Source organism: Notechis scutatus, chromosome 1 (genome assembly GCF_049901735.1).
Source record: "Notechis scutatus isolate UNSWTSFEM ecotype Mainland chromosome 1, rNotScu1.2, whole genome shotgun sequence".
NCBI lineage: Eukaryota > Metazoa > Chordata > Lepidosauria > Squamata > Elapidae > Notechis > Notechis scutatus.
This window is the reverse complement of record NC_142009.1, coordinates 276,488,158-276,514,065: the sequence shown is the minus strand read 5'-3', so window position 1 is coordinate 276,514,065 and position 25,908 is coordinate 276,488,158. Positions and strand designations below refer to the sequence as shown.

The following is a 25,908-nucleotide window of genomic DNA, read 5'->3' as shown; positions in this document are numbered from 1 at the left end:
TAGGTTAATCTGGAATATTAAATAAGAATGTGTTCTCTTAACAGTGCAACTAGTGATTTAAAAAGTTAAAATTTAATTTGACCAAGGAATGATTTAAATAGTGATTTAGAAATCAATATAATTTACATTGAATACCCTCTGGCATCTTCTCCCTAGTTTATTGGGAAGCAGCAAGTTGCTAAAACTGCAATTATCAGACATTGATAGGAGCCTTTTATCATTACCTCCTTTCAATCTTTGAGAGTATTTACGGTTTCCAAATTGAATTTATATGAAAAAGAAAGAAGAATGTGTTTTGAAAGGAACATGAATGTATTTTGGAAGGCTTCATAACTGCAATCATAATTGAAATCTTTTCCAATATTTATTTCTCTTTACATTTATAGCAAAATTCCTGTAGTTTTTAACATTTCTAAGCTTAGCTAAGTATTATGAAATACAGTTAATGGAATTTGTGCAAGATGTTGCAACTTGAGATTTGAAATACTCTTAAATCTAAAAAGTATTTTTATTATTATTCAGGCATCATTTTAGAAGGCTTGTTGAAGAATCGATCTGCCTTCTGCAGTGACAAACTTGATGAGTACCTAGAAAATGAAGGAAAGTTGATGGAAACAAGCATTGGATTTTCTCCTAGCACATCTAGTTCTCCTGTAGTTTATCAGCTTCCAACTAAAAGCACCAGCTATGTGCGAACATTAGATAGTGTTCTAAAAAAACAATCCACTGCTTCTAATTTAAGTTCTTATACTTCCAAACCTCTGGACTTACCTTCTATTTCTAAAAAGATAAAAGATAAAATGAAGAATAAAAAACAAGCAATCTCAAAAGGCAAAGAAAAATCTCCCCCAAAAGGCACAATAGGTTTATCTGTTGCAAAAAAACACAAACATAAACTAATCTCAGAAGAGAAAATTTCTAAATCTCAGGCAATTGACCGCCTTTCTCAGACAGTTACTGAGAAGGATGCTTCGATGGTGTCGGGCACAGAGGGAAATTTGCAGAGCAAACAAATTACTATGCGTCAGGTGCAGCAGCAACAGGGCAGTCGCTTGTCAACTTTATCCAAGACTCAGTTGAAACTGCTGGATCTAGAAGATTGCGCATTGTGGGATGGCAAACCACGGACATATATTACAGAGGAACGAGCTGAACTATCTTTGACAATTTTGCTGACTGCTCAGGTAAATTTAAAGGATGAAAATATAAATTTTGCCTAATCTGAACAATTTTGTAAGTGATTTCTACAATAATTACCTTCCACTAGAAAACAGAACATAATTCGGTGTCCTTTTAAAAAACAAAAAACATGTCATTTTTCATCATTCAGCTTTCTGAATAGAAGATTTTACATTTAGCATTAAAGAAAATATTCCTACTGAGATTTCCCCTTTCCCTAGAAAAGGACAAATAGCTTCATAGAAAAAGAATTCGCAGAAAGCTGACAGGTATCTAAATCCATTAGATAAAGGTCATCATATTTCAATTATTAAAATCTACAATTGTTTAATTACCTTGATTTTCTGTTCCATTTGTCTTGTTAGAGTCTAGTCTTGCATAATGTTGGTAATTATTGAAGGTTAACATTATAGTGAGCAGCTCTGGGATTATTTAGATTTTATTAAAATGTACAGATAGTCCTCGGTTTACGATTACAATTGAGAACTTCCATCGCTAAGCAAGGCAATTGTTATGTAAATCATGTCATTAAGCACATCCGGCTTCATCAGTTGACTTCGCTTGTGAGAAGCCAGATGGAAAAATTGCAAATGGCGATCATGTAACCCCAGGATGCGGCGATCATGTAACCCCAGGATGCTGCAATCATTAAAAATGCATGCCAGTTGCCAAGCACCCAAAATTTGATCATGTGACCGTGGGGATGCTGTGTCAGTTGTAAATATGAGGACCGGTTGTAAGTCACTTTTTTCAGTGCCATTGTAAATTTGAAAATTGTTAAATGAATGTTTGTAAGTCGTGGACTACCTGTATAGGTTGTTTTTTTATCTAGAAAAAAATCAAGGAAAATGTGCAGCTTTTGAGGTAGCATACACATTCACCTTGGTTATATTATTCCTATAATTTTGTAATGTAAATAAGCTGATTTTAATAGTAGTAGTAGTTATTTAGTGTATTATATTACTATTTTTCTGCAATAGATTAAACATCACTGCTAGCCTGCTACATAGAATTATTTGACAGTAATTCTGTAAGCCATACTATGACATTTACTTTTCATTTGTGGCTTTGCAAATATTTATCTGAATATATAACAAAGGTATATATTAACACTTTTCAGGCTTCACTCAAAAACAAACCTATTCACAAAATAATTAAAAAGAAAGCACCACCATGCAACAATGATTTTTGTCGGCTTGGGTGTATCTGTTCTAGTTTGGCTGTTGAAAAACGTCAGCCAACACACTGTCGCAAACCAGATTGCATGTTTGGATGTACTTGCCTAAAAAGAAAAGTTGTCTTAGTTAAGAACAAAAAGATCCAGGAGAAGCCTCTGCATGGGAAGCATAAATTATATCGTGAAAGAAATCAGGAACAACAAACAAACATAATAGCAAAAGATGATCAAGAAAAAATGAAACTAAAAGATAAGAAGAAGAAAACGAAGATTGAATATAGTAAGTATTGACAAGCTCTTTAGCTTGCTAAGCTGTTCAGTAACTACATCCTTTATTTTTTTTAAAAAATATATTTCAGCACGCATACATATTTGCAATTGACGTACAGCATAATTTTTAAATACAAAAGCTTTTCAATTATAACCATGTTTATAATTCCCCTTTGTAGCTCTGGAATTTCAGTTCAGGAGATGATTTGGCAGTAAGTGTAGTGGAAAAGTTACATGTGATTGGTTTTTTGTCATAGTAGCTGCATTGAAAACTTGATAGGTTTCCAAGAAGAAAGTATAATCAAAGTAGAAACAACAATGTGGAGCAACATTGGGTTAAATTATCCTTTATCCTTACATGTTTTGTTTTCATAGTTTTTAATAGACAATATTATTTCTAGATGAAAAAAATTACATTCTGCAGAAGTTGAATGATTATGGATACTTACAAAAAGCTCAGTGAATGCTGGGTTATGACTAGGCCAATTCAAAGCTATTTTTATTTGTTGTTTTGCTTGTTACTGTTTGCTATAAAACAGTAATTCTTAATATATATTAACCCTACAAGTGCTGAACAGTTTAGTCAATCTGACAAAAGTCTTTCACATCACAGATAGGTGTTGGCACAAGATAGAAATGTCACTGGATGTGCATTTAAAATAGAGGAGCCTTAAATCATAACTACTCAAAGGAGCCTTAAGTCATAATTTCTTACAAGATTGTTACAGTGATATCTATTTGCATTTTAGGAGCAGATTGCTAAATGCAGATACTTTAGTTTTGAAGGTCCCAATGTAGTGATTTTCTTCCACAATGGTGGTTTTGAGTTAATCATCATTTCCAGGAAGGTGATCTTCAGAGAATCCTGCAAGACCTAACCAACAGGAATGCCAGCCTGTCAACTGGAATCCAAATCAACCATTTGTCTTAGAGCACCCGATCTAGCAGAAGTCAACTTGGAAATGAGGGCAGTGTGACAAGGTGTTAGAATCTACCATGGCACTGATAGAAAGAGATCACATTCTGATTTTGGAGTGACAATGTCTTCATAAAAATGTATCTGAACAATCATAGAGAGGGGAAAGAGATGAAAGTGAATGAAGATATAATATCTCTCCTGTCTTTCTGGGCAGAAAGACATCTTCTCTCCTAAGTGCTGTTTAGAAGACATTTCTGTGCTAGCAGAGTAGACATTGCACTTAGAAGTCTTGTAGGTAGGTAATTAAAGATTTGTGAACAACCCTTTTGGTTTACCTCTGCCACAAGGGGGAACAGAACAGGGATATGACCAGATTCTTTCATTTTCATGATGTAAGGAAGTAGGGACTGATGCTTTGTGGCTCCTTGGCTGCATAAGCTACTGTAGGCATTCCCTCTATTCTCAATTTTATCAAGAATGATGCAAGGTAGCAAAGAAAGCACAAATAATTGTTGCTTACTTTTGAGTCAGGAAATGTTGGTTCTGAACTCTGTTGGAGATGAGCATTGAGTATCTAGCATCTTCTATAGCAGGCTTGTACAACCTGCGGCCCGCGGGCCGCATGCGGCCCAGGTCGCCTCGTAATGCGGCCCAGTGCCCACCCCAACCTTCTGGCAAGAGCCAGCGAGGAGGAGGAGGAGAGGCAGGCGCGAGGCGGCGCGCCACGCCAAGCAGCAACAGAAAAGGCGGGCGCCGCCTTTGCTGCTTCTGCCCCCGCCGCCGCTTCTGCCGCCGCCACCGCTTCTGCCCCTGCCGCCGCTGCTGCTGCACCGAGCCTCCCGGTCCTCGCCTTCCAGTCCTGCCGCATCCAGCCGGGCCATTTGCAGGAGGAGAGGTAGGCGCGAGGCGGGCGAGCTTTCTTCCCCCCCTCCCCGCAAAATTTGGCCGAAAAATTAATAAAAAATAAATAATTTTTAATAAATAATTAATAATAAATAATAAAAATAATTTATAATTTATTATATAATTTTATAATATAATTATTTTATAATAATTTATTATATGTGCGGCCCAAACCAAATTTTCATCTTCTAATGTGGCCCAGGGAAGGTGAAAGGTTGGACACCCCTGTTCTAGAGTGACCAAACTCTTTTCCTCATAGAGACCCAGGCCAGAATGGCTTCATAGTAGCACCTGGAATTCATGAAAGCAGACCGTCCTGATGGCTAAGTGACCAAGCTTGATTCACATTTATAAGTTGACCCAGAGGGCTTTTCTTTGTTGATGCAGTGGGAAGTTGTCTCCAGTAGAAGTAGAACTTGCCCAACTCTTAGCTTTCCTTCAGGTGGATCTGAACAGCAGAGTGAGTGACAACTTATTGTGGAGGCAGGGGATTTCTCTTAGATCTGTATTTTGCGATGAGCACCTATTTCTTGTAAATCCTTACACTAAATGGATTCTTAAAAGGGACAAATTAATATTTATTCCTGTTATCAATTGCTTCATTTATTTATTTATTATTGAATTTATATTGCCGCCTATTGGCCCATGGCGACTCGAGGGGGCTTACAGAATGTAAAACCATATTAAAATAAAAAACAATAAAAACTAACAAAAAGAATCAAATAAATTAATAAAGTACAATAGAACAAAATCTGGAATAAATGAATGAACGAACAAATAAATAAATAAATCACCCCCTCCCCAACTCCCACCCACCCCCGTCCTGACAACATCAGATGACATGAGCCATTTTGATGGGCTCCATCTCGCTCTGGGTTCCCCAGGCCCGTTGGCAGAAACAGGTCTTCGGTGCCTTCCGGAAAAGTATTAAGAGAGGGGGCCATTCTAATCTGTCTTATTTGCTGAGATTTACCTTTTGTCTTGTGAGTCCCAACATTAGCTTCCTTCCGATTCAGTAAGAAGATTCCTATTAAAGATTTAAGTATAAAAACTTTATTGTGGCAATTACATGATACTTTGCATGCTGCTAGGAGAACTACATAGTTGAACAAAAATATGGTAGGATAGAAAGTTTGTCTCTTTTTCTGTCAGTTCTTCTGACCGTGCAGCTCCTAGCATGCTATTCAAAGGCCAAATATGATACTAAACTAAATCTGAAGAAACTTGTGCATCTGTTTTTTCTCATTTTATCCTTCTTTTTCACCCAAATACAAATCGCTTGGGCAATTTCTCTTTAGCATGTGGTGCTTGGAATCAACTAGTCCTCTATACCAAGTTTTCCTTATGTTTACTGTAGAAAGAAGATAGTTACTCTATACAATATTAAAGTACTGTCACAGAGTTGTGAGAAATGGTAGTTGCAGTAAAAATGTCAACTTTAACTTTTAATATGGTAAATATCACTAAATAAAACCCATATAAACAAAAGTTGTTTTGAGATCATTCATAAATTTGTAAAAGTGGGAAGGAGCTCTGAGAAAAAAAGTTTTACAAACACTGGTATATTTTAATGCTTCTACTCACACAAGATTTATAAAAGGGTTGAATGAAAAGCAATGCCTTCAGTGTGCTGAATTGCCAACAGAATAAAGGAGTTGGAAGGGACCTTGGAGGTCTTCTTGTCCAACCCACTGCTCAGACAGGAAATCCTATATCATTTCAGACAAATGGGTGTCCAACCTCTTCTTAAAAACCTCCAGTGTTGGAGCACCCACAATTTCTGGAGGCAGGTCGTTCCACTAATTAATTGTTCTGTCGGGAAATTTCTCCCTAGTTCTGGGTTGGATCTCTCCTTGATTAGTTTCCATCTATTGCTTCCTGTCCTGCCTTCAGGTGCATTGGAGGGGTCTAGGACAATTCAGCGCAGCCAATTCGCCATGGTCAACTTGCAGCAGAACAAGAATTACACTAATATTGAAGAAATGCTGGAACAGAATCATTAGAAAAAAGATGCAAAAGGAGGGACAAAATGAAATTAAATGACCAAAATTAAAATATTTTTTAATTAATTCAACTTCTTAAATTGAACTGTTGAATTGTCCCACAGCGAGTTGTCCTGCAATGAGTTAACCATGATGAGTTGGCCGTGGCGAGTTGGCTGCACCAAGTTGTCCCATTTCAGCTTTGGAGAATAGGTTACCTCCCTCCCTTTGTGGTTAAACCCCCCCAGATAGAAGGTTTAACATGATCTATAGCATCTGTTCTTTCAGTTCAGTTGATAGGAAGCTGCGGTGACAAAAGGCTATGTTACTGTGCATGAGATGGAAACCCCCAAGGAGCATCATATGCTTTATAAACTTAGGAGTCATGATTTAATTTTTTTTATTGGCAGAGGAATTTCTCTAGTTGAAATTTAGTGCCAAATACTGGATTTTTTTTAAAATCGTGATGACTGTGTTGACATGAGTATCATTGGTCCTTGCTTAATGAGACTACTCATTCAGTGACCATTCAAATTTGCAATAGCACTGAGTGGTGCTTCTGAATGGATCTCAAAGTTTGTTTGTTTGTTTGTTTGTTTAAATTCCATAGCTGCTCACCTTAATCAAGAGATTCCAGATGGTGAACAGTTATGATGTTGTAGAGTCATGTGGTCCCCACTGGCAACTTTCATTGGCAGCTTTCCAGAGGGAAAGTCAGAGGGAAAACTTTAACGATAGCATGGGATTCGCTTAATAATGACAACTGGGAAGTGCTGGAACTGCCATCACTAAGCGGTTCCGTCTTTATGACTACATCACTTAATGATGGAAATTTTGGTCCCATTTGCCATCATTATTTGATGTATATCTGTATTGTGCCGCATTTTGATGGTAAACTGGGAAGAGCTAATTTATGTACAGGTAGTCCTCAACTTACAACCATTCATTTAATGATTGTTCAAAGTTACAGGCACTGAAAAAAGTGATTTATGACCAGTTCTCACATTTATAACTGTTGGAGCATCTCCACAGTCATATGATCAAGCTTTGGGTGCTTAGCATCTGACATATATTTACAATGGTTGTAGCATCCTAAAGCCACGGGAAAGTCATTTGTAGACTTTCTTGGGAGCTTCTGACAAGAAAAGTCAATGCGGGTAGCCTGATTCCCTTAATGACCACATGATTCATTTAATAACTTAGTGATTTGCTTAACCATGGCAAAAAGGTCATAAAATGAAGCATGACTCACTTAACTACCTTGCTTAGCAAAGACATTTTGGGCTCAATTGTGGTCGTAAGTCAAGGACTACCTGTAATGAAGAACAAAGACAAATATAATGGCAACTGAGATTTTGTTTGATAAATTGATTAAAGTTAGTTGCCAGATCACTCAAAAGGAAATTGCCATCATAATTGTCAAATTCACAGGAATATTTGGGTGAACCATATTTTTGAAGTTCTTCAGTATTGCAAAGTTTGTGCATAATGGGTTCCTTACATGCATATTGCAAAAATAAAAGTTTTAAGAGATTAAATTTGTCACATGATGACAGATGATTGAATGTAATCAGTCGATGAAATACCACAAATCTACACTTGTGTGTGGGTAGGTGTGGAAATTGAACAACCAAGCTTTGGCAGGGAAATATAGAGTTAGTTTTTGGGGGCATGCAAATGATATTATTTACATGGATTTCCTTGAACCAGATAGCATGTCAGTGCAGAGGGCTACATATCAACACCTAACATTTTGAAACAACAGTTTAGAGTTTGGAAGCACATGATAATTTAGTTTTTCACAAGCCACCTAAGAGGCAATAGCAAGGTTGGCTTTCGCCTTCTTACATTATCAGATAAGCCGTTCAGAATTGTTGCCATGCAACTTATACCTTTTATGAAAAATGGAAAAAAAATACCTTTGTATCTGATTCAAATGAGATGGAAAAGACTGAGGATTTGGCTGAAAAGGCAAAGCATGAAGCTTTCTCAGGATGGGTTTAGAAAGGTTGACCTTTATTGGCAGAATTATGTGGTGAATTGATTATGTGGAGGAATAAATTCAGGTCAACAATATAGCTAATTTCAAGGATTATTTCCCTGTTTCCTTTATTAAATTTTCCCTGCTTATAGTTGAGGTGGGCATTACTTTTCATTCAGTCCTTGTACTTATTCATTCAGCCTGTTCACTTGTTGATTGCTTAAGTAAAACAGACTACCACCATAAATAAGTAATTATTTTGTTGAGAGAAAAGTCTTACATCTAGGCAGTACTTTGTGGTTATAGAGATTTTTCTTTGAAAAATAACTTCATTTTTTTCTTAGCTATTTGTGATACAGAACCCGAAAAACCTGTTAAAAATTTTCCATTGTGGGTAAAAAAAGATGGAGAGATGGATCCAGAACCAATTTATATCCCAACTCCATCAGATGTTGAGGCAACAATGTCGCCTGTTCCAGACATCATACCAACTGATGATAAACCTACAGCAATTGAAGTTAATTCAATGGGCAATGGAGTTAAGCCATTACGAGTATATACACCTAGACCCAATCCAGTGGTAAGTAAAACAAGTAAGGTTTAAGCCTAACCTAGAAATTATCTCATTGTGCCTATAAGGCAGAATACTGTTCTCTTTTATGAATATATTGGCAGTTTATATAACTGATTTCAGATCTTTATGAAGACTCATTAAATTTCTGACTGCTCCAATAATAATCTATCTAGTTTTTGTTGGGTGATTTCTGATCATATAACACTGCTATGTTGCTACATGGTTTCCATCCACTGTTTTTGTTAAACATTATTAGTTGGATATCTTGGAAGTACAGTATTTAATTATTTTTATATTATTAGTTCACCTCTCTATTTCTTAATTCTTGCTCCGTATCCTAACAGTTACTTTGATATTTTTTTGTGTGGTACTGAGAGAGATCATGAAGAATACAGGTTACTTTAATTTTTTGCTCAGTCATCTGCAAAGTTACATAGATTACCTTTTTTCCTATTGTAAGTGCTGTTGTTTTGTTTTAAGTCTCTCTTGATTTAAAATGTAAACATAGGAAAGAGTGAGATACATGGTTTGAGCATGAAATGTTAAGATGGATGGCAGGATACCCATTAAAACATTGGTTATAAAAGTTTTCAAAAATTGTTCTATATTAATACAGAATCCATAAGTGACTACATATATTACCAGATGAACAAGTCACAGATAAGAAATCCTTTTCTCATAAAAATGATGTTTCATATATGACAAATGTGTTCAGATCACTTTAATTTTCTAAAATGTATCCACTTACATTTATAGGTCTATCATACCCAGTCAAGTTTCCCAAATGCATACACTTAAATGGATTTTTTTTTTAAATGATACTTAGTCCACTCATTGTCAGACCTCATCCAGCTAAGTCTGTTGGTTTAGAATATTTATATGGTCATCCAGCTCAAACAGTCTTGAGTATCGGCACAATACCAATTCATTAAACCAAAGTACAAAGGAGAAATGGCACATACCAATAAAGCAAAGTAAAACAATTAAAAGATGATCAGGACTAAAATATTTTATATCTCATATCATCATCTTGACCCAAGTGCCCAGGGAAAGAACCAGATCTTAACTGCCTTTATGAAGGCCCTTGGAATGAAAGCCGACTAGGTATCAGTGATCAGTAAAGAAGATACCAAGGGGGAGGGTGCAATCTTCCTGTATCACAGTGATCCCCAACCTTTCTTATGCCGCGGCCCGGTATCCCCAACCTTTTTTATGGCGCGGCCCGGAACTGGCATTAGCTGGGCGCCGCCATCTTTTTTTTGATGAAAAAGTGCTTCCGGTGAGCTTTCTACCCGGAAAAGCTCACCGGAAGCACTTTTTCATCAAAAAAAGATGGCGGCGCCCAGCAAACCAGCGGCCCAGTAGGACTTGTTCCACGGACCGGTACCGGTCCGCGGACCGGTGGTTGGGGACCCCTGCTGTATCATACAAAGTGACACTTTCCAGGAAAGGACCTGAAGTGTGCCATGTCTATTGAAGTATGTGGGATGTGCAGGTATCTTTGGGAGAAGACAATCCCACATGTCACCTAGTTTGTTTGGTTTTTTTGCCACACATAACTTTATAAATGAATTGCATCTGAAACGTATAGGAGCCAGTGCAGTTCATAGAAATGTTACATGGGTGTAATGAGGTATAACTACATGTGCTATTACATTCTATGCCAGCTGATTACCCAACTGAAATCATTCTAGACATCTTTCTTGCTAGGTGTACTCTCTCACATATAATAACACATCCCAACTTTTAAAACATATATCAGTTTCCTTCCTATCAGTAACATTACATTACAACATCTCTCCTTCCATCTTTATTTCCTCTAGCTTCTTGAGAAACAACATGTGGAAAGGATTGTTTTCCACTTGTTCATGGTATTTTTCTCAGGGTAACTAAGTGTGTAACAAACTGCAAAGTGTAATAAACAAAATGTTCATATGCTTAAGCTGTTTTTTTAAAGAGGCATTAAAAGAAAATGGCTGATTTATTAATGCTGTATCATGGCTTAGCTTTGGGCAGTCAGACTGCTTCTGTTGTTTTGCTCAATTGGAAATATTTCCAATAAACATTAGCTTTTTAAAGATGCTGCTCCCTTTTTATAGTTATAGAGAAAATGCAAAAGGCACTTAAATTGTTCAAATGATATAAATGCAACTTACACTGACATTCATTTAACTAAAAGCTCACCTTGTGTGGTTTATAGATTCGAGAAGAAGATAAGGACCCTGTTTATCTATATTTTGAAAGTATGATGACTTGTGCTCGTGTGCGAATATATGAACGGAAAGTACAAGAGAAAGGTCAGCAGGAAAAATGCCCCTGGAATTGTGAAAAACATATTGAAAAGGTAAAGTATTATTGACTATTTTTAATGTATATCTTTTAAGAAAAATGATAAAATGTTATTGGGCTGACATTAAACTAGTTAGTAGTATAATTTAAGACATGTTCAGTAATGACCAAACCAGATCTAAACTAAACTTAAGGAAAAGAACCTAGATGCAGTACTACCAAACTAAATTGTTACTGTGCTTTATTGTTGACCAAATCATTCTTTGTTCAGACTTTGCTAAGGAAATTACTGGAGTTAGAGGGTGTAAATAACTATAAAGTTGAGGATGGCACCAGGACAATGTGAGGCAAACTATTCCATTTCCCCTCCCTTAAATTCCTTGATCTGTTCTCCTTCCACCCAACAATAATTTTGATGGCAAATTTGGGGGCATTTCTGGTGGTTTTAAGGATGAGGTTATGAATGCCTTCCTTGAATCCTTCCATTGCCCTCTTTTTCTTAACCCTCTGAAAATATTAGGAGGACATTTCTAAAGATTATAGGACTAGGTGCCTCCTGTAGGGTTCCTGATCCCATCTTAATTATGATTGGAAAAGAAAAGTCAAAATAGTTGGGAATCCAAGTTTCAGCAGCTCAATACAGTATTATGGCAGGTGAGGGACTAATTGTATTAAATCTGTTTGTTAAAATAAGTTTCATGTGTTCTGTCCATTTGCATTTGCTTTTCATTCGCTGACTAGAATCCTTACTTCCCCAGGAAAGTTGCAAAATTTATTTCAACTGATATTGCTTTACACAGGAAAATAGTTCCATAAATTATGGAATTAAAAATAAACATAAATTATGTGTTCATAAATATATTTTTAATGTTTTCATTGCTACTTTGTTCTGTTACGTATGTAGTGTGTACATAAGTCATCTGTATGTGCATGTGTATGTGTGTATATACGTACATATACAATAATATATGTAGAATTTTATGCACAATAATTTTTCAAACTAACATTTGAATTTTTTTTATTCTACTATTTGTATTTAGTGTGGTATTTAGTATTTATCTGAACCATTTTATTTGCTTTTATTTTCTGCTACTATTGTTTTTTTGCTCAGAAAGCTTACTTTATTAATTAGATAGTTGATGAAGAGAGATTAAAGTAACTTGGCTATATGTAGCCTTGTGAGAAGATAACAAAAAATAAATATTATAATACTCTTCAGTAACCTGTAAGGATGTGACATAAAAACAATCAGAAGACCTGTTCTGTCTTCTTCCAGAAGGCAGGGCATGAAGTTGCAGGAAGTAATACATTAGAAGGGTCCTTTACTGGAGGAATTCAAGAGAAGCTAGACAATCATCTGTTTGGGATGCTTTAATTTTGCTAAGCAGGAGATTGGCCTCAGTGGACGAAATGGCCATCCCTAAATTCCATGATTCTGGAAAAAACATATTTTCCAGTTTTAAATCACTATAAAGCATATTTTCTTTCTTGAATTAACAAAAAGAAAATCTTGCCACCTAGATTTGCGCACCTGGGCTTTTTTGATTTTCTAATATTTGTCAGTGCTTTAGGACATATGAGGATAAAGCTTCTGCAACTCTTAATATCAGCTGTACCTTTTCCCTGGATTTGTAGCATTTTAGATAATCTCAGATGATCTCAGAAAACTAACCTGTTAGATCTAATGAGTACTTGAATTGGTCACCACCAGCACATGTCAGGGCTACAAATTACAATTTGCAACCATTTTTAGCAACTGTTCAAAATTATGTTGGTGCTTTTATCAATGGCTAGACAATAAAAACAAGTTAGAGAGAAAGGGACATAAAAGGATAAATGTTAAAATGGAAATTTGTTAAAACGGGCAAATAAAATATCATTGTTACTACAGTATTAATGTTATTGTGATGAATGTTATTGTAAACACCTTGATTACGATTGCCTAAGAACAATTGTACCCAGAAAACACAGTTTGATTGAAATGGAATTTTTATATATATTATATTAATAAAACAAATAAAACTTTAAAAAAATATGTTGGTGCTGGAAAAAATGGACTTAAACCTGTGCCTGAAATTACAGGGGAGGGGAGGGGAAGATTTCTAAAAACAGAACAACTTTAGCAAAGTCAATGGGGAAACCAGCAAAGATCTTGCAAGTCGCTCTGGTAAGCCGCCCCCCTTCCTGTACACCATGATGCATCCTTCTTCCTGGCCTCCCTGTACTCAAATGTATCCACCTGCATCACCCTTCTCCCTCACTTGCACAGGGTCTCCTTTGGGGTTCCCAGGGCCTCCTTCATACCTCGGCTGGCACCCTTGCAATCCTCACCTGGGATTCCCACCACTTGCTGCTTAATGACATGCACATCTTGCAGTTAGGGTGGGGAACCAAGATTACATTTTACATGCTGTCATGCTTTATGAGCATATCACTTAGTCACACAATCCTGGCTCCATTTGCCATTGTAACTCGAGGACTACATGTATTATCCAAAACTATGCAACATGCAATCTGTCAATCAGAAAACCGGCCATTTCTAATTTTGCTATAAATGGCTCAGTCTGATTGTGCCTCATTTTGAAATATTGGCATTTAAAGATTGATTTCAGATAAGCATATTGGGGAAGAAGATTTTCAACTTATAATCAGATTTTAAGATATATACATATATATATTTCTATATTGTTTCCAGGAACATGATGCAGATCCCCAGCCCCTGAAAATTGAAGAGGATAAAGATCCTGAAGGTAAACTTAAAACTTGACCTTAGTCATCATGTTCTTTGTGTGATTCAGTTCAGTCACATAGAATTAGTAGAAAATACCGGGGGAGTATGAAATAAGTAATGCCTAATTTTGGCAATCTAAACAGAATTGAATATTTTCTCCAAGGAAGAAGCAAAGCAGAACTAAACTGAGGCAACGTAGATTATGGAAAACAATGTTCCAGAGGAGAAGTGGGTAGATTCAGTGCGAATTCCAATTGCTTTGTCTTGCCTTAAATGCAACTACTATTAATATTGACCTAAAGTCCTAGACCCACAATGCTGAATAATTTGTTTTTCTTGATATAACATTCCTGCATCACTCTGGATTGTTCTCTGTATAGTTCAGAAATAAAAGTCAAAAATGTGAATTAAAGTGTCAATATATAATTTTAATCATTGCAAGGAATTGCATAGGGAATCTCTTGCAATTCTGAAGATTGTTAAATAGTCCTCGACTTGTGATGGCAACCGGGACTGGCATTTCCATTGCTAAGCAGTCTGTTCATAAAGCAGCATTACTTAGCAATCCCTGGTGTCCTGGCTGTTGTCATTAATTGAATCTCACCATCATTAAGGAACATCTGCTCCCAGACTCCAGCCATTTCTAACTGCTTGATCCTGATAAGTACAAGTAATCCTCGTTTTACAACAGTTCATTTAATGACTGTTCAAAGTTACAATGGCACTGAAAAAAAGTGACTTATGACCGTTTTTCACACTTATGTTCATTGTAACATCCCCACGGTCATATTGATGTACATTCGGATGCTTGACAACTGCTTTATATTTATGATGGTTGCAGTGTCCCGGAGTCATGTGATCCCCTTTTGACTTTCTGACAAGCAAAATCAATGGGGAAGTCAAATTCTCTTAACAACTATGTTCCTAATTTAACAACTGCAGTGATTCATTTAACAAAAGTGTCAAGAAAAGTCATAAAATGGGGGCAAAACTCAGCAACAAATTCTGGGCTCAATTGTGGTTGTAAGTTGAGGACTAACTTGTATTTATATTTAATCCCCTGGAAGTTAGAGGGGAGTTCGGCACAAAACCAACTCTCCAATCCACAGACAGCTTCCGCTTACCGTATTTTTCGGTGTATGAGACACACTCCCCCCCCTCCCCAAAGTGGGTGGAAATGTCCGTGTGTCTTATGCAGTGAATGTTACCGAAGCTCCGCCCACTCACCGCCCCCCACCCTTCGGCCTCTGCCTCCCAGCAATTTGCCTCCTTGCAGCAAACAGCAAAAAGGCCCGGTCAGCTTCAGCACAGCTTGATTAGCACAAGCAGTTGATTGTCGGTTGGATTAGCCTCCCGACAATTCTCTGTTTCAGGCTGCAGGGATGCAATCGCCTATTGCTGCAAATATTACCAGTATATTAATATATAGCCAATATAACGTTTAGCATATGCCTAAATATTATAGTTGTATCTATTGATATAAAAGCAAAATACCACTCACACATCATCACAAAACCTCCAGAACAGTAAAGCCTACAAACTTGAAATTTGGCACGTATGTCCCTTTTGGCTTCTAGGTGCTCACTAAGAAAGGGTTTTTTGAAATGACCATCAGGACATTAGTATTTCGTGTATTATTATTAACACGCTCTGATGCTAAGGAGTTCTACTCCCCTTCCCCACCTGAAAAGAAATCTGTTCCAAAAGGCAAAAAACAAGCAAAGGAGAGGAGTTTCAGTTTTAGTTTCACAGCACCAAGCAGCTTTAGTACAGAACAGTTGAGCTAAATCACACCCAACCTCCTTGCTGTCTTCTTGCTAACACAGCAAATACTGTTTCAGTTTTCAAACAGCCCTCAACTCTCTCAAACACTGACAGGACGCTAGCCAGATGCATACCAATGGATGCTGGTAGGCAGAGGCAGAATTTTTTCCCTCTTATTTTCCTCCTCAAAAACTAACCGCGACCACATCGTTTCATAGCGAAGCACAGGTATCGAGCTGGTTGTTAATAAAGTATGATGCTGTTTACTGAGATCTGTTTCTTTTGATATTTCCCCTTGTGACTTTTTTCATGTTGACGAAAATAACAGAACAAATCCAAGTTAAATTGTAAGTTGTAAAGTTGCAATAACCCTTTTCCATTCTTTCCTAGAGAAAAGCTGGTGGTTTTCCTGTAGTGCTGAGCATCCATCTACTTCTTATGTACATCGTATTACCCCAGATGGCAAAAACAAACTAATTGAGATTATTTCTGATTGCAACTGGGAGGAGGATCGCAAAGAGATCTTGAGTATCTTATCACAGCATATCAGAAATAAGATGCCTAAATCACTCAAAGTAGGCCATTTTATTATTGAGCTAGAATCTGAAAGCAAAACCTGGGATGAAAAAAACACACCTATCTATTCTTCACGAGTGAAAATCTCCATGCCACCATGTCAGAACAAGAACCAAAACCTTCCTGTTGTTGTTGAGTCACCTAATGCTGGATTGTCACCGTGCAAAAGAACCGAAAAATTAACCCCTCAAAAATTACAGAAACAGAGGAAGAAAGGTTTACCCTTTTATGCAGGACTTTCTTCTGCAGGAAAGCTGATTGCTAACACATGCAAATATGACTTGAATCCCTCAGGTTCGATTCAGGTAGGGGATTCTTCTGGGACAGTTTGGATTTCAGTGTATAGAATGCCACTTCCAGCCCTAATATTTGTTAGTAATTGTTATTCTTAAGTGGAGAGGGACAGAATAGGACGAATAGAATTCCTGATCTTATTTGTAGAGTCACTCAATCTCTCTGATTACTTGAAATTAGTTTATTTTTTTCCTTACAGATACTCTTGCCACATTATAAACAGATGAGTTTTCTTTCTAATTTCTTTCCCATTAATATTGACTGCTAACTTTAACCTCTTTTTGTCCTAACCTTAGCCATGTTACTGAAGTAGAAGACAGCGTGTTAAAACATTAAGTCAAAAACTTTATTTGTGCTTCTTGAGCTAACAGGAAGGGTAAACAGTTAGCCTAGAAATTTGTCAATTATCAATCAGAAGAAAATTTATCCAAGTACAGGTAGTCTTCGAGTAATGACTCTAATGGAACTGCCCATCGCCGTTGTGACAGTCATAAATTGGGTCACCCACATGACTGACCCAATTTTATTAACTTTTTTGCTTTGTTTATTAAGTGAATACTGGTCGTTAAGGGAACCTGTGGTTATTATAGGAATGGTTTTGCCCAAAATTGGAAGTAAATGCTAGTTTTTGGCAAAACTCTCTTGAAATGCAGTGACCATGGAACACTGCAAAGGGCTGTAAATGCAGCTCCGTTGCCAAGTGCTCAAAGTGTAGTCATGTGATTGAGGGAGTGGGAACTACTGGAATCTCAAAATCTGAGTCATAAGTATCCCCAGGGAGTTCCATTGTGACTTCAAACAGTTGCTAAGTGACTAATCGTAAGTTGAGGACTACCTGTAACTGATCCATAGGCTTTTGAATAAGAAAGAGTTTTGATACTTATTATTTAAATTTTTATTAAGTGAAAAACCATTGGAAATTTTTAAAAAAATAAAACATGACCAGGCTCTGAAGCATGAAAAATACTTTATTTAGAATAAGATAGGTTTAGAAATATGTTTCCAAGCAGCAGTTATTCGTGTGGTGCTACAAATTGCTTTTTTAAATTGAAATAAATTTTAGAAGAAGTTCAATGGAATTGATTTCAGCTTTTTTTTTTAAGAAACCACGATTCTATTGCATTAAGTACAAATTAAATCAAGCATCTTTGTTGTAGACTCTATTGAACCATGCTGTGGTAGTAGGTGTGGCATTTTGCCTCTTTTATTTCAGGTTAATGGTAAACATTCTCCTCAAGCCAAACTTATTTTGGGACAGATGGGAGCATTGCATCCAGCCAGTCATCTAGCAGCTTATCTCATGGGTAGACTGCAACCGACCATGTCTGATCTCTCAAAAACAAACCTCAAGATAGCACCCAGTAATAAACTTGCTGTTTCTGAATCACTGCCAACTGAAGCGTCCCCATCAGAAGCATCCAAAACTCCATTTTCTGCCGATACTACATCAGTCTCCACTGCTCGTGTATCATCACAGAGACAGATAGGTAGGTTGGATTTTTTTTTCTATTGTATTGTAAAAGAAATGAATGGATGAATGAAAAACGAAGTTATTTGTTCTATCATGTTGAATAGTGCCATTGATTCTGATATACTGTTAAGCCATCCTTGGAGAAAAACGACAAGACTTAAATTAAAAACCAAGATAATGGGAGGCCTGAGGATGAAAATGAAGAATTTCTGAACGATTGAAGATTCTTGGATGAGAAGCAAAACATTTTCAAAGAAAACAAAAACCAAGAAAGTCCAGTTGCCTTTTAGAAAAAACACCTTTGGGACATTGGGACTAAGAGACTGCTTCTGCCCATGCCTTGTTAAACTGGGTTTCATATTTTTTTAACAATATATTTTATTTTAGGTGTTATTCAAAATTAAAATATTAGGAAATACTTTGTAATAGATTGTTTAATTTTTCTTTGATTTGTCCCCAACTTTGTCTTCTCATTAAACTTCATGTAAGGAAACAGAGAAATGTGAACTCTGAAATATTTTAAACTATTTAAAATTAGCTTTTGCTTGCATGTAAACATTTTTATATCTGTTGTCCTTACATGGATTCATAACTGAAGTTTTTAAGACATGGGCAGGATAAGAGAGTTTCTTCTATACTTGACCTCCTTTGGTAAGAAAATGCAACCAGAATCAATCACTGCCATACATGTAGAAAATATAACATAAAAATATTAATATATTGACTTTGAAAATCTTTCTTTTCAGCTCCTCGGCCATTATTAGATGGTGTGACCAATCAGTTGACCTTTCTAAATACAGTTGGAGGTCTACAGAAGAAGGCTTCTGAAACTGGATCATCTCAATCTCTGACAGGACCACAGAAATCTAATACCAAATCTATCTCGTCTTCTGCTAGTTCAACCACAGTTGTTACTACAACTGCTATAACTTCTGTGGCATCACTTCCTGTAACAATTTCCAGCCCTTTGCAGAATAACAGTCCCGACATTGCTTGCACGAATACTGTTGAAAAACAAGAAATAAATATATCCTCAGCCATGGATGCTATGGAAATGACAAAGCCAGTTACAAGCATGCCTTTTGTTCAGTCTTCAATTCCAGTTTCTACGTCCACAGCTGTAATCCCACTCACTGTGACTTCACCAACTTCATCAGTTAGCTGTGTTCAACCCACTGGACTCTCAGGAATTCAAAAAAGCCCTGTGTCAAATCAAAAACAGGGTAAAACTCATATTTATCATCACTTCTTGCTACAGATGTTTGTTTTGATATAATCTTTACATTTCCAGCCAACCTGTGATAAGGTAGAGCAGGGGTCCCCGCCCCCAGGCTGCAACCTACTACCGGATTGTGGGCTGTTTGGAACTGGGCCGTACAAGCGGTGGGCCATCACATGCGCAGCTCAACTTGCAGAAGTAGCAGGCTGGTGCTCATGCATGTAGCTCAACTTGCGTAAGCAGCGGGCTAGCATGCATGTGCACAAGTGGTGGTCAGCACATACATACACATGCACCAGCTCTCCCCCCACTGCCGAGTTGCTGAGCCATAAAGGTTGGGGACTGCTGTGGTAGAGGAGTTCTTCCTAAACATACAGATATATTGTCCTAACAGTGAAGCTTTCCTGGTAGTTTAATTGCTAAAAGTCAAACTAAGTTATTCATTTGCTGATGTAGTGAAAAATGAAAGCAGGCATTGAATCGTACAGGTAGAAGCTGAAAATAATTGATAATTATTTCAAATATTTTTATAAAGATTGTAAACTGAGAATCAAAATTTGTATCTGTACAAAAATTTAGCAATATTTATCATATAGTTAAATAAATCAATATTCTTAATTCATGTAACTAACTATAGCATGTGAAAATTCAAATTTGGCAGTTGCTCTTTGGATACTGCTTCAGATTCTTCTGCAGTATGTGATTGTTAGCTAACATTTTCTGTTCTTTCCATATGAGGTCAAAAAAGACTATCCTTATCTGTGTAAAATGTTGAATTACTCTCCAGAATCTTGTGCAGCATGCAGTTCCTCCATTCTTTAAGTGTGATTGCCATGCTAACAGGTTAATATAAAAAGACTTAATGTATTTGTGCATGCATATGCTTTCAAAGTCACTCTTCAGTTCTGACAACAACTACATGGAGAAGTCTGCATTTTTCTTGGAAATATTTGGGAACATTTGCCATTAGAGTGGTGCAATATCACTTAGCTGTTTTTTTCTTCAAGGCAGAACTTGAATTTCCAGTCCAATGGCTTTAAACCCAATTAGACACAAATTTTGTGTTGTTTCTAATTTTTCTTGTTTTTATTATTATTATTAATATTAGTTCCTAGCCAAGGACACATGGACATATTGCCATAATATATGCACTGTTCCAAACAGGGTAGTCTGCAGAAGTAGGGTGTCATAATTTACAAAGTTGGAGCACTTGGTGATTCCTTTAAGTATTTTACTAATTATAATTGGGATGAAAATTTATTTTCCCCTCTATAATGTTTCAATGTCAATTTAAAAATCACTATTTTTATTTTTTTTTAATGTTGTTTTTCATCACTTATGTTGTCTCCAGATATTGCCACACCAATGAACTACACTTTCTTTTTTGTAATAATATTTGGTAATAATGACTTCTCTTCTTCCAGCTATGTATTCTGTCTTCATCAGGAGAGGGAATAAAGACATGGAATCTTTCTTGTCCCTTTAAATCCACTGAAATGCAAAAAAGGGATCTAAAGTTTTTCTTGCCATATTTTGGGAAGCACTAGTTACAGCAAAAATTTGCATCTAACTTTATATAATAGTCTGTAAATCTTACTTGAGTAGTAAGAATTGGCTAAGAAGAATGTTTTTTTTCCTCAATAATACAGGTGCTACAAGTCCTCCAGGTTTGCCTCGTGGAGCAGAGTATCGTATGGGAACCCGTTTTATTTTGATTCCAGTACAGCAGTGTTCTTCTACTTTGCGACCTTCACAAAATATGCAACTTGCTTCCGGCAAAAGAATAGTTTTACAACCTTTGAGACATCCAGGTGCTGTTAATCTCTACCGACACCCCAATGGCCAGATTATCCAACTTGTTCCCTTGCAACAACTTCAGACTTCAGGAGCCCAGTCCACTTTACAGCCCATAATGCTCCGTAACCCAGGTACAGAATACAGCAACTATTTTGCTATTTTATGCGATTGTGTAAGTAATTCTGAAGTAATAGATCCTGTTATATTTGTGTATCTAGTTTTAGTATATTAAAATACATTCTACTGGATAAGCGTTTATGTAGGTTGTGTAGGAAAGTGGTTGGATTGGCCCTCTTGGAATTCTTCAGTTTCAGTTCCTAAATCATTTCTCCACAATTCTTAATGTTGTACCAACCCATCTCTAAATCAGGAAAGCACTCTTAAAGGCAGGAGTCAAATTGGGAATTAATTGTAATCAGAGGCAAAAACAAACAAAAACCCACAGCAAAAGGGAGCTATCCTCCTCCTTTTTTTAAAGCTCACCTGAAAGAGAACATGCTCCTGCTGTGTTCGCAAATTTTATTTTTCTCAGGGTTTGCTGAATTATGCCCACCATCTAGATTGGAAAATTTCATTTTGTTTAATTTATTCCTGATCTTATGGGAATGTTTCCACCCATGCAGTATTTACATTATTTGTTACTAAAAGGTAAATACACTCCTTTAATGTAAGTTGTATTAGTTCAAAAGAAATAACATTAACATAGAAACAAATGTTGTTGGTTTTTTATCAATAAAGTGCTCAGTGGTTATGACATTTGAAAGGATATTTTGGCAGGGCAAGTAATCAAAATCATCCTGGAAGAATTCAGTTAATAGCTGTGAACCATTTTAAAGTTATGAGAGTAAATGATAGATACATCTTCTCCAGAAGAATATTCTAATAATTGTGTCATAACTTCTAGAAGATTGTTTTGTTTCATGCCACCCAAAAGAATATTTCCAATATATAGCCTTGCAGTTGAATATCTCTTTTTCCCTTGAATTGTATCATTGCTTCCCATTAATGGAATATGATATTTCTTCCACTCCTTTAGACACTTCTATACATTGGCTTTCTAGCTTGAATATATGGAGTTATTCAAAAAGATGCCAAACAACATTCTTTTCTTTTGAAACTATTTTCTCCATGAATACATTTGCTGACTTACCTTAGCCAGACTTAAGTTGGTGGTTCTTCTATTTGAGCTGTGTCTACTGTGTTTTTCAAAAGGGCACTTTTAATTTATATTAATTACCTAACAGGGTTACTAAGTGTTAATTATTACAGGGATTCTCTTTTGGTGATGTTTTTAATGATTTCATTATTTTGGTCAAAGTTATATTGTGAATGCTTCTATTTCGGTTAACAGCCGAAAGTCACAAAAATGTAACTAAAAATCTCTAATATGATTTTGTAGCATTATAAGTTGAATACAAGTTCTTAAGAGTTATGTTTTGTAACTAGGAAGTTCTGTCCAGTTTTGTTTTAAATGAATTTTATCCCTTCTCAGTCAGTGTACTTTTGCCTACCATTAAGGATATCTGCTGTAATTTAAGGCTATGGTGCATAAGGGTGCCACACAGTATTTCAGACTTTTTAAGGGAAGTACAACCATACTGGAAAATCTTTCAAACACTCCCGAATTACTAACTCAAGGTAGTTTATTTTATTTGTTCAATTTATAGCCACCCAACTCAACTGAGTGACTCTGGGCAGCATACAATTCTTTAAAAAATTAAAACAATTAAAAACATCTACAAAAATAAAATAAATGAAACATTAAATAAGTTCACAGATTTGGCCTAGGGAAGCCATGAAACAAATTACTGAAACATTTAAGGGTGCCATGAACTGAGAAAGTTTAAGAATCTCTGGTTTAAAGAATTGAAGTAAAAGCCAAGAGGCACTACACTGAGAATATTCAGTGAGATCGGCTTCACTTTCTGCAAAAAGTAGCTCAGGAAGGACCAAATAGCAGCAATAGCAATAGCACTTAGACTTATATACCGCTTTATAGTGCTTTACAGCCCTCTCTAAGTGGCTTTGCAAAGTCAGCCTATTGCCCCCAACAATCTGGGTCCTCATTTTACCCACCTCAGAAGGATGGAAGGCTGAGTCAACCTTGAGCCTGGTGGCATTTGAACTGCCAAATTGCAGGCAGCCAAGAGTCAGCAAAAGTGGCTTGCAGTAAAGCAATCTAACCACTGCACTACCGAGATAATCTGTGCAAGTACATCTGTTTGGTGAATGTAAAATGACCACCTAAAAAAAGTTGTGGGAAGATATCTGAGCAGGATTTGTTTATTTCTGCCTTGGATTTGATATTGCATTAAAAAATAATGCTTATGCTGGAGGATGCAATAAGTATTTAGCAAGAAATAATATTTTTAAAATGTTTGTATTACAGGCTCTGTGGTAGGAATCCGACTTCCTGGGCCTTCTAAGCTTCCTGAAATAGCCGCATGTCAAGCTTCTGCTATTCCATCGGTGACCTCCACTACGACTTCAATTCTGTCTACATGTCCTTCAGTTTTGTCTGAATTCTCAACTGCAGAGAACATTTCTGTTTTATCTGGGACATCAAGCGCAACCACTGCACTATTAGCACAAACTCCTACCACTGAGTCCTCGTTAGTGCTCCCCATGTCCTCTAATGCTTTATCTTTATCCCCCTCTGCTGAAACATCTTCACTTTTGTCCATGACCTCTACTACTGACATTCCTTTGTCGCCCACAACCTCTTCTACTACACTTGCATCTTCTACAGCTGCAATTTCACCATCCCTACCCTATTCTATGCCTGTTTCCCCTACCAATAAGTCCCCTTCAGTTTTCACAGTGTCACCTAATGGTACTAATTCTCTGTTGCCTATGCCTCCTTCTACCATACTTATGTCTTCTATCATTGAGGGCACTTCTGCTGCTTCAGAATCCCTTGTCACAAATTGGACATTACAGGACATGAGAACTACAGCCGTGCATTCTGCTTTAATAACTCAAGTAACACCTGTTAATTCTTCAGGTTCTGTGTCCCCACTTGGTACTTTGACTCTGAGAATTTCTCCTTCTGGAATAAAAAACAATTCTGATCAAACAGGTTCTCAGTCTAAAATAAGTTGTAATGCCAGTGGGGTACCAAGTAATATAAATAATCTAATATCTCTACAGTCGGGCAGTTTTGCTTTGCTTCAGTTTCCAGGGCAGAAGAATGATCCAGGTTCCATTGCAAAGAAAGTTGCACCTCTTGAGATTAAAATTTCACATAAGAAAAATGAGCTCAGTGCCAATAAGTTAAAAGAAGATTCCATATGTTCACAAATGGCAGAAATTACTGGCTCAGAAATTAGTAAATTAAAAGAAAACAATCTACCAGACTTCCATTCCGAAGAAATAACATGTAACAGGAATATATCAGAAATAATTGAAAAAGATGCTGAAATATTGAAGTTACCAAATTTTTCTCTCATGTTACAAGCTAATATACAATCGGACCACTCCTATACCACTGAGAAGCAAAAAGGTGAAGAAGATGAAGCATTGATTAAGAAAACAAATCAAGACAAAGATGACGAACACCCCTTAGATAAAGTTCCATATCCTGATGAAAAATGTAATGAAGTTGCTCACGATATATTACCAGAAAGGTCAACGCAAAATCCGATTACTGAATCAAAAAAAGCTGAACAAAAACCATTAGATACAAAAGCAGGATTGATTACTGAACAGTCCTGGTGGAAACCAGGGAAACCAGCTCAGCCCCCCAAAACCCTAAATAATACCGAAAAGCTGCAAACAAAGAATAAACCATCTGTAGATCCATGGAAAAACGAAGATCCAGAATTGCCAATGCAGAACATGAAGGAGAAGTGTGACTTTGTGGCTAAAGAAAAGGATAAAGAAAAAGTAAATGAGAAGGCCAAGATCAACATTGGAAAAAATAATACCTTAGGAAATGAATACCTGGATAGTACTCACAAAGATTTATATGAAAAAAATACTGATTTTCAAAGTAACTTTTCTAGCTATGAAAAAAGTATACAAGAAGATAATCAAAATAAGAAAGTTGAGCACAAGATTAGTAAAACTTGTGGCAAAATATCCAGACCATCTTTAGTTGTACAAAACAAAATCAATGTGGGTGCTGATGAACTTGCGGAGAAATTAACAAAATCCACAAAACAAAACACATGGAAAACCAAGAATCACAGAAAAAATGCCTCATCTCTTATTGATATTAACTGGGATGATACAGAAAAAGATGAAAAAACAGAAGAATCTGCTAATGAGATGGTTGATGAAGCATTTGGGTATCAAAGTGAGGATACAGTAAACGTTGAAGTATTGGTAAGTATCTTAAGTTTTTAAATTAAAAAATATTCATAAATTTCAAAAATACATAACCAGATAACTCTTAACAGCTTCAATCAAAATGATGCTTGATATTTGAAAAGGTTATATACTGTAGCTCCCCCCAAAAGATCAGGTTTTAGATATTACAGTATTTCCATTGTCTTTCTAATAAGATCATTGTAGTTTAGTTTTGTACATATAATTAGAATCAGCTTCAAGGTAAGATTTATCAGCCAAAAATAGATAGTTGATTATGTATGGATGAGATGGAAATACAGTCAACCTTAATATCTTTCTCAAAGTTATTGTTATTTCCACCACCACCCCCTGATACATACATGTCTTGCTGAAATGCCTAAAGCTACTATTTGAATGCTATCTCCAATTGGCAGGATTTAAACCCGTTCACTCTTGACTTTGAAGGACCCTTGGAAAGGTTGTGGATGTTTC

General features: G+C 36.5%; 1 protein-coding gene across 3 annotated transcripts in view; it reads left to right on the top strand.

Moving 5' to 3' along the window:
* Positions 1-25,908, top strand: part of MGA (MAX dimerization protein MGA) — a 63,244-nt gene that overhangs the window by 17,372 nt on the left and 19,964 nt on the right. For all 3 annotated transcript variants that reach the window (XM_026664600.2, XM_026664599.2, XM_026664602.2), the window contains 10 exons: positions 523-1,184; positions 2,300-2,636; positions 8,756-8,991; positions 11,186-11,329; positions 13,970-14,024; positions 16,160-16,650; positions 17,853-18,126; positions 18,857-19,333; positions 20,979-21,257; positions 23,516-25,452. In XM_026664600.2, the coding sequence (XP_026520385.2) occupies positions 523-1,184; positions 2,300-2,636; positions 8,756-8,991; positions 11,186-11,329; positions 13,970-14,024; positions 16,160-16,650; positions 17,853-18,126; positions 18,857-19,333; positions 20,979-21,257; positions 23,516-25,452 (4,892 nt within the window). The remainder of the gene's footprint in view (positions 1-522; positions 1,185-2,299; positions 2,637-8,755; positions 8,992-11,185; positions 11,330-13,969; positions 14,025-16,159; positions 16,651-17,852; positions 18,127-18,856; positions 19,334-20,978; positions 21,258-23,515; positions 25,453-25,908) is intronic.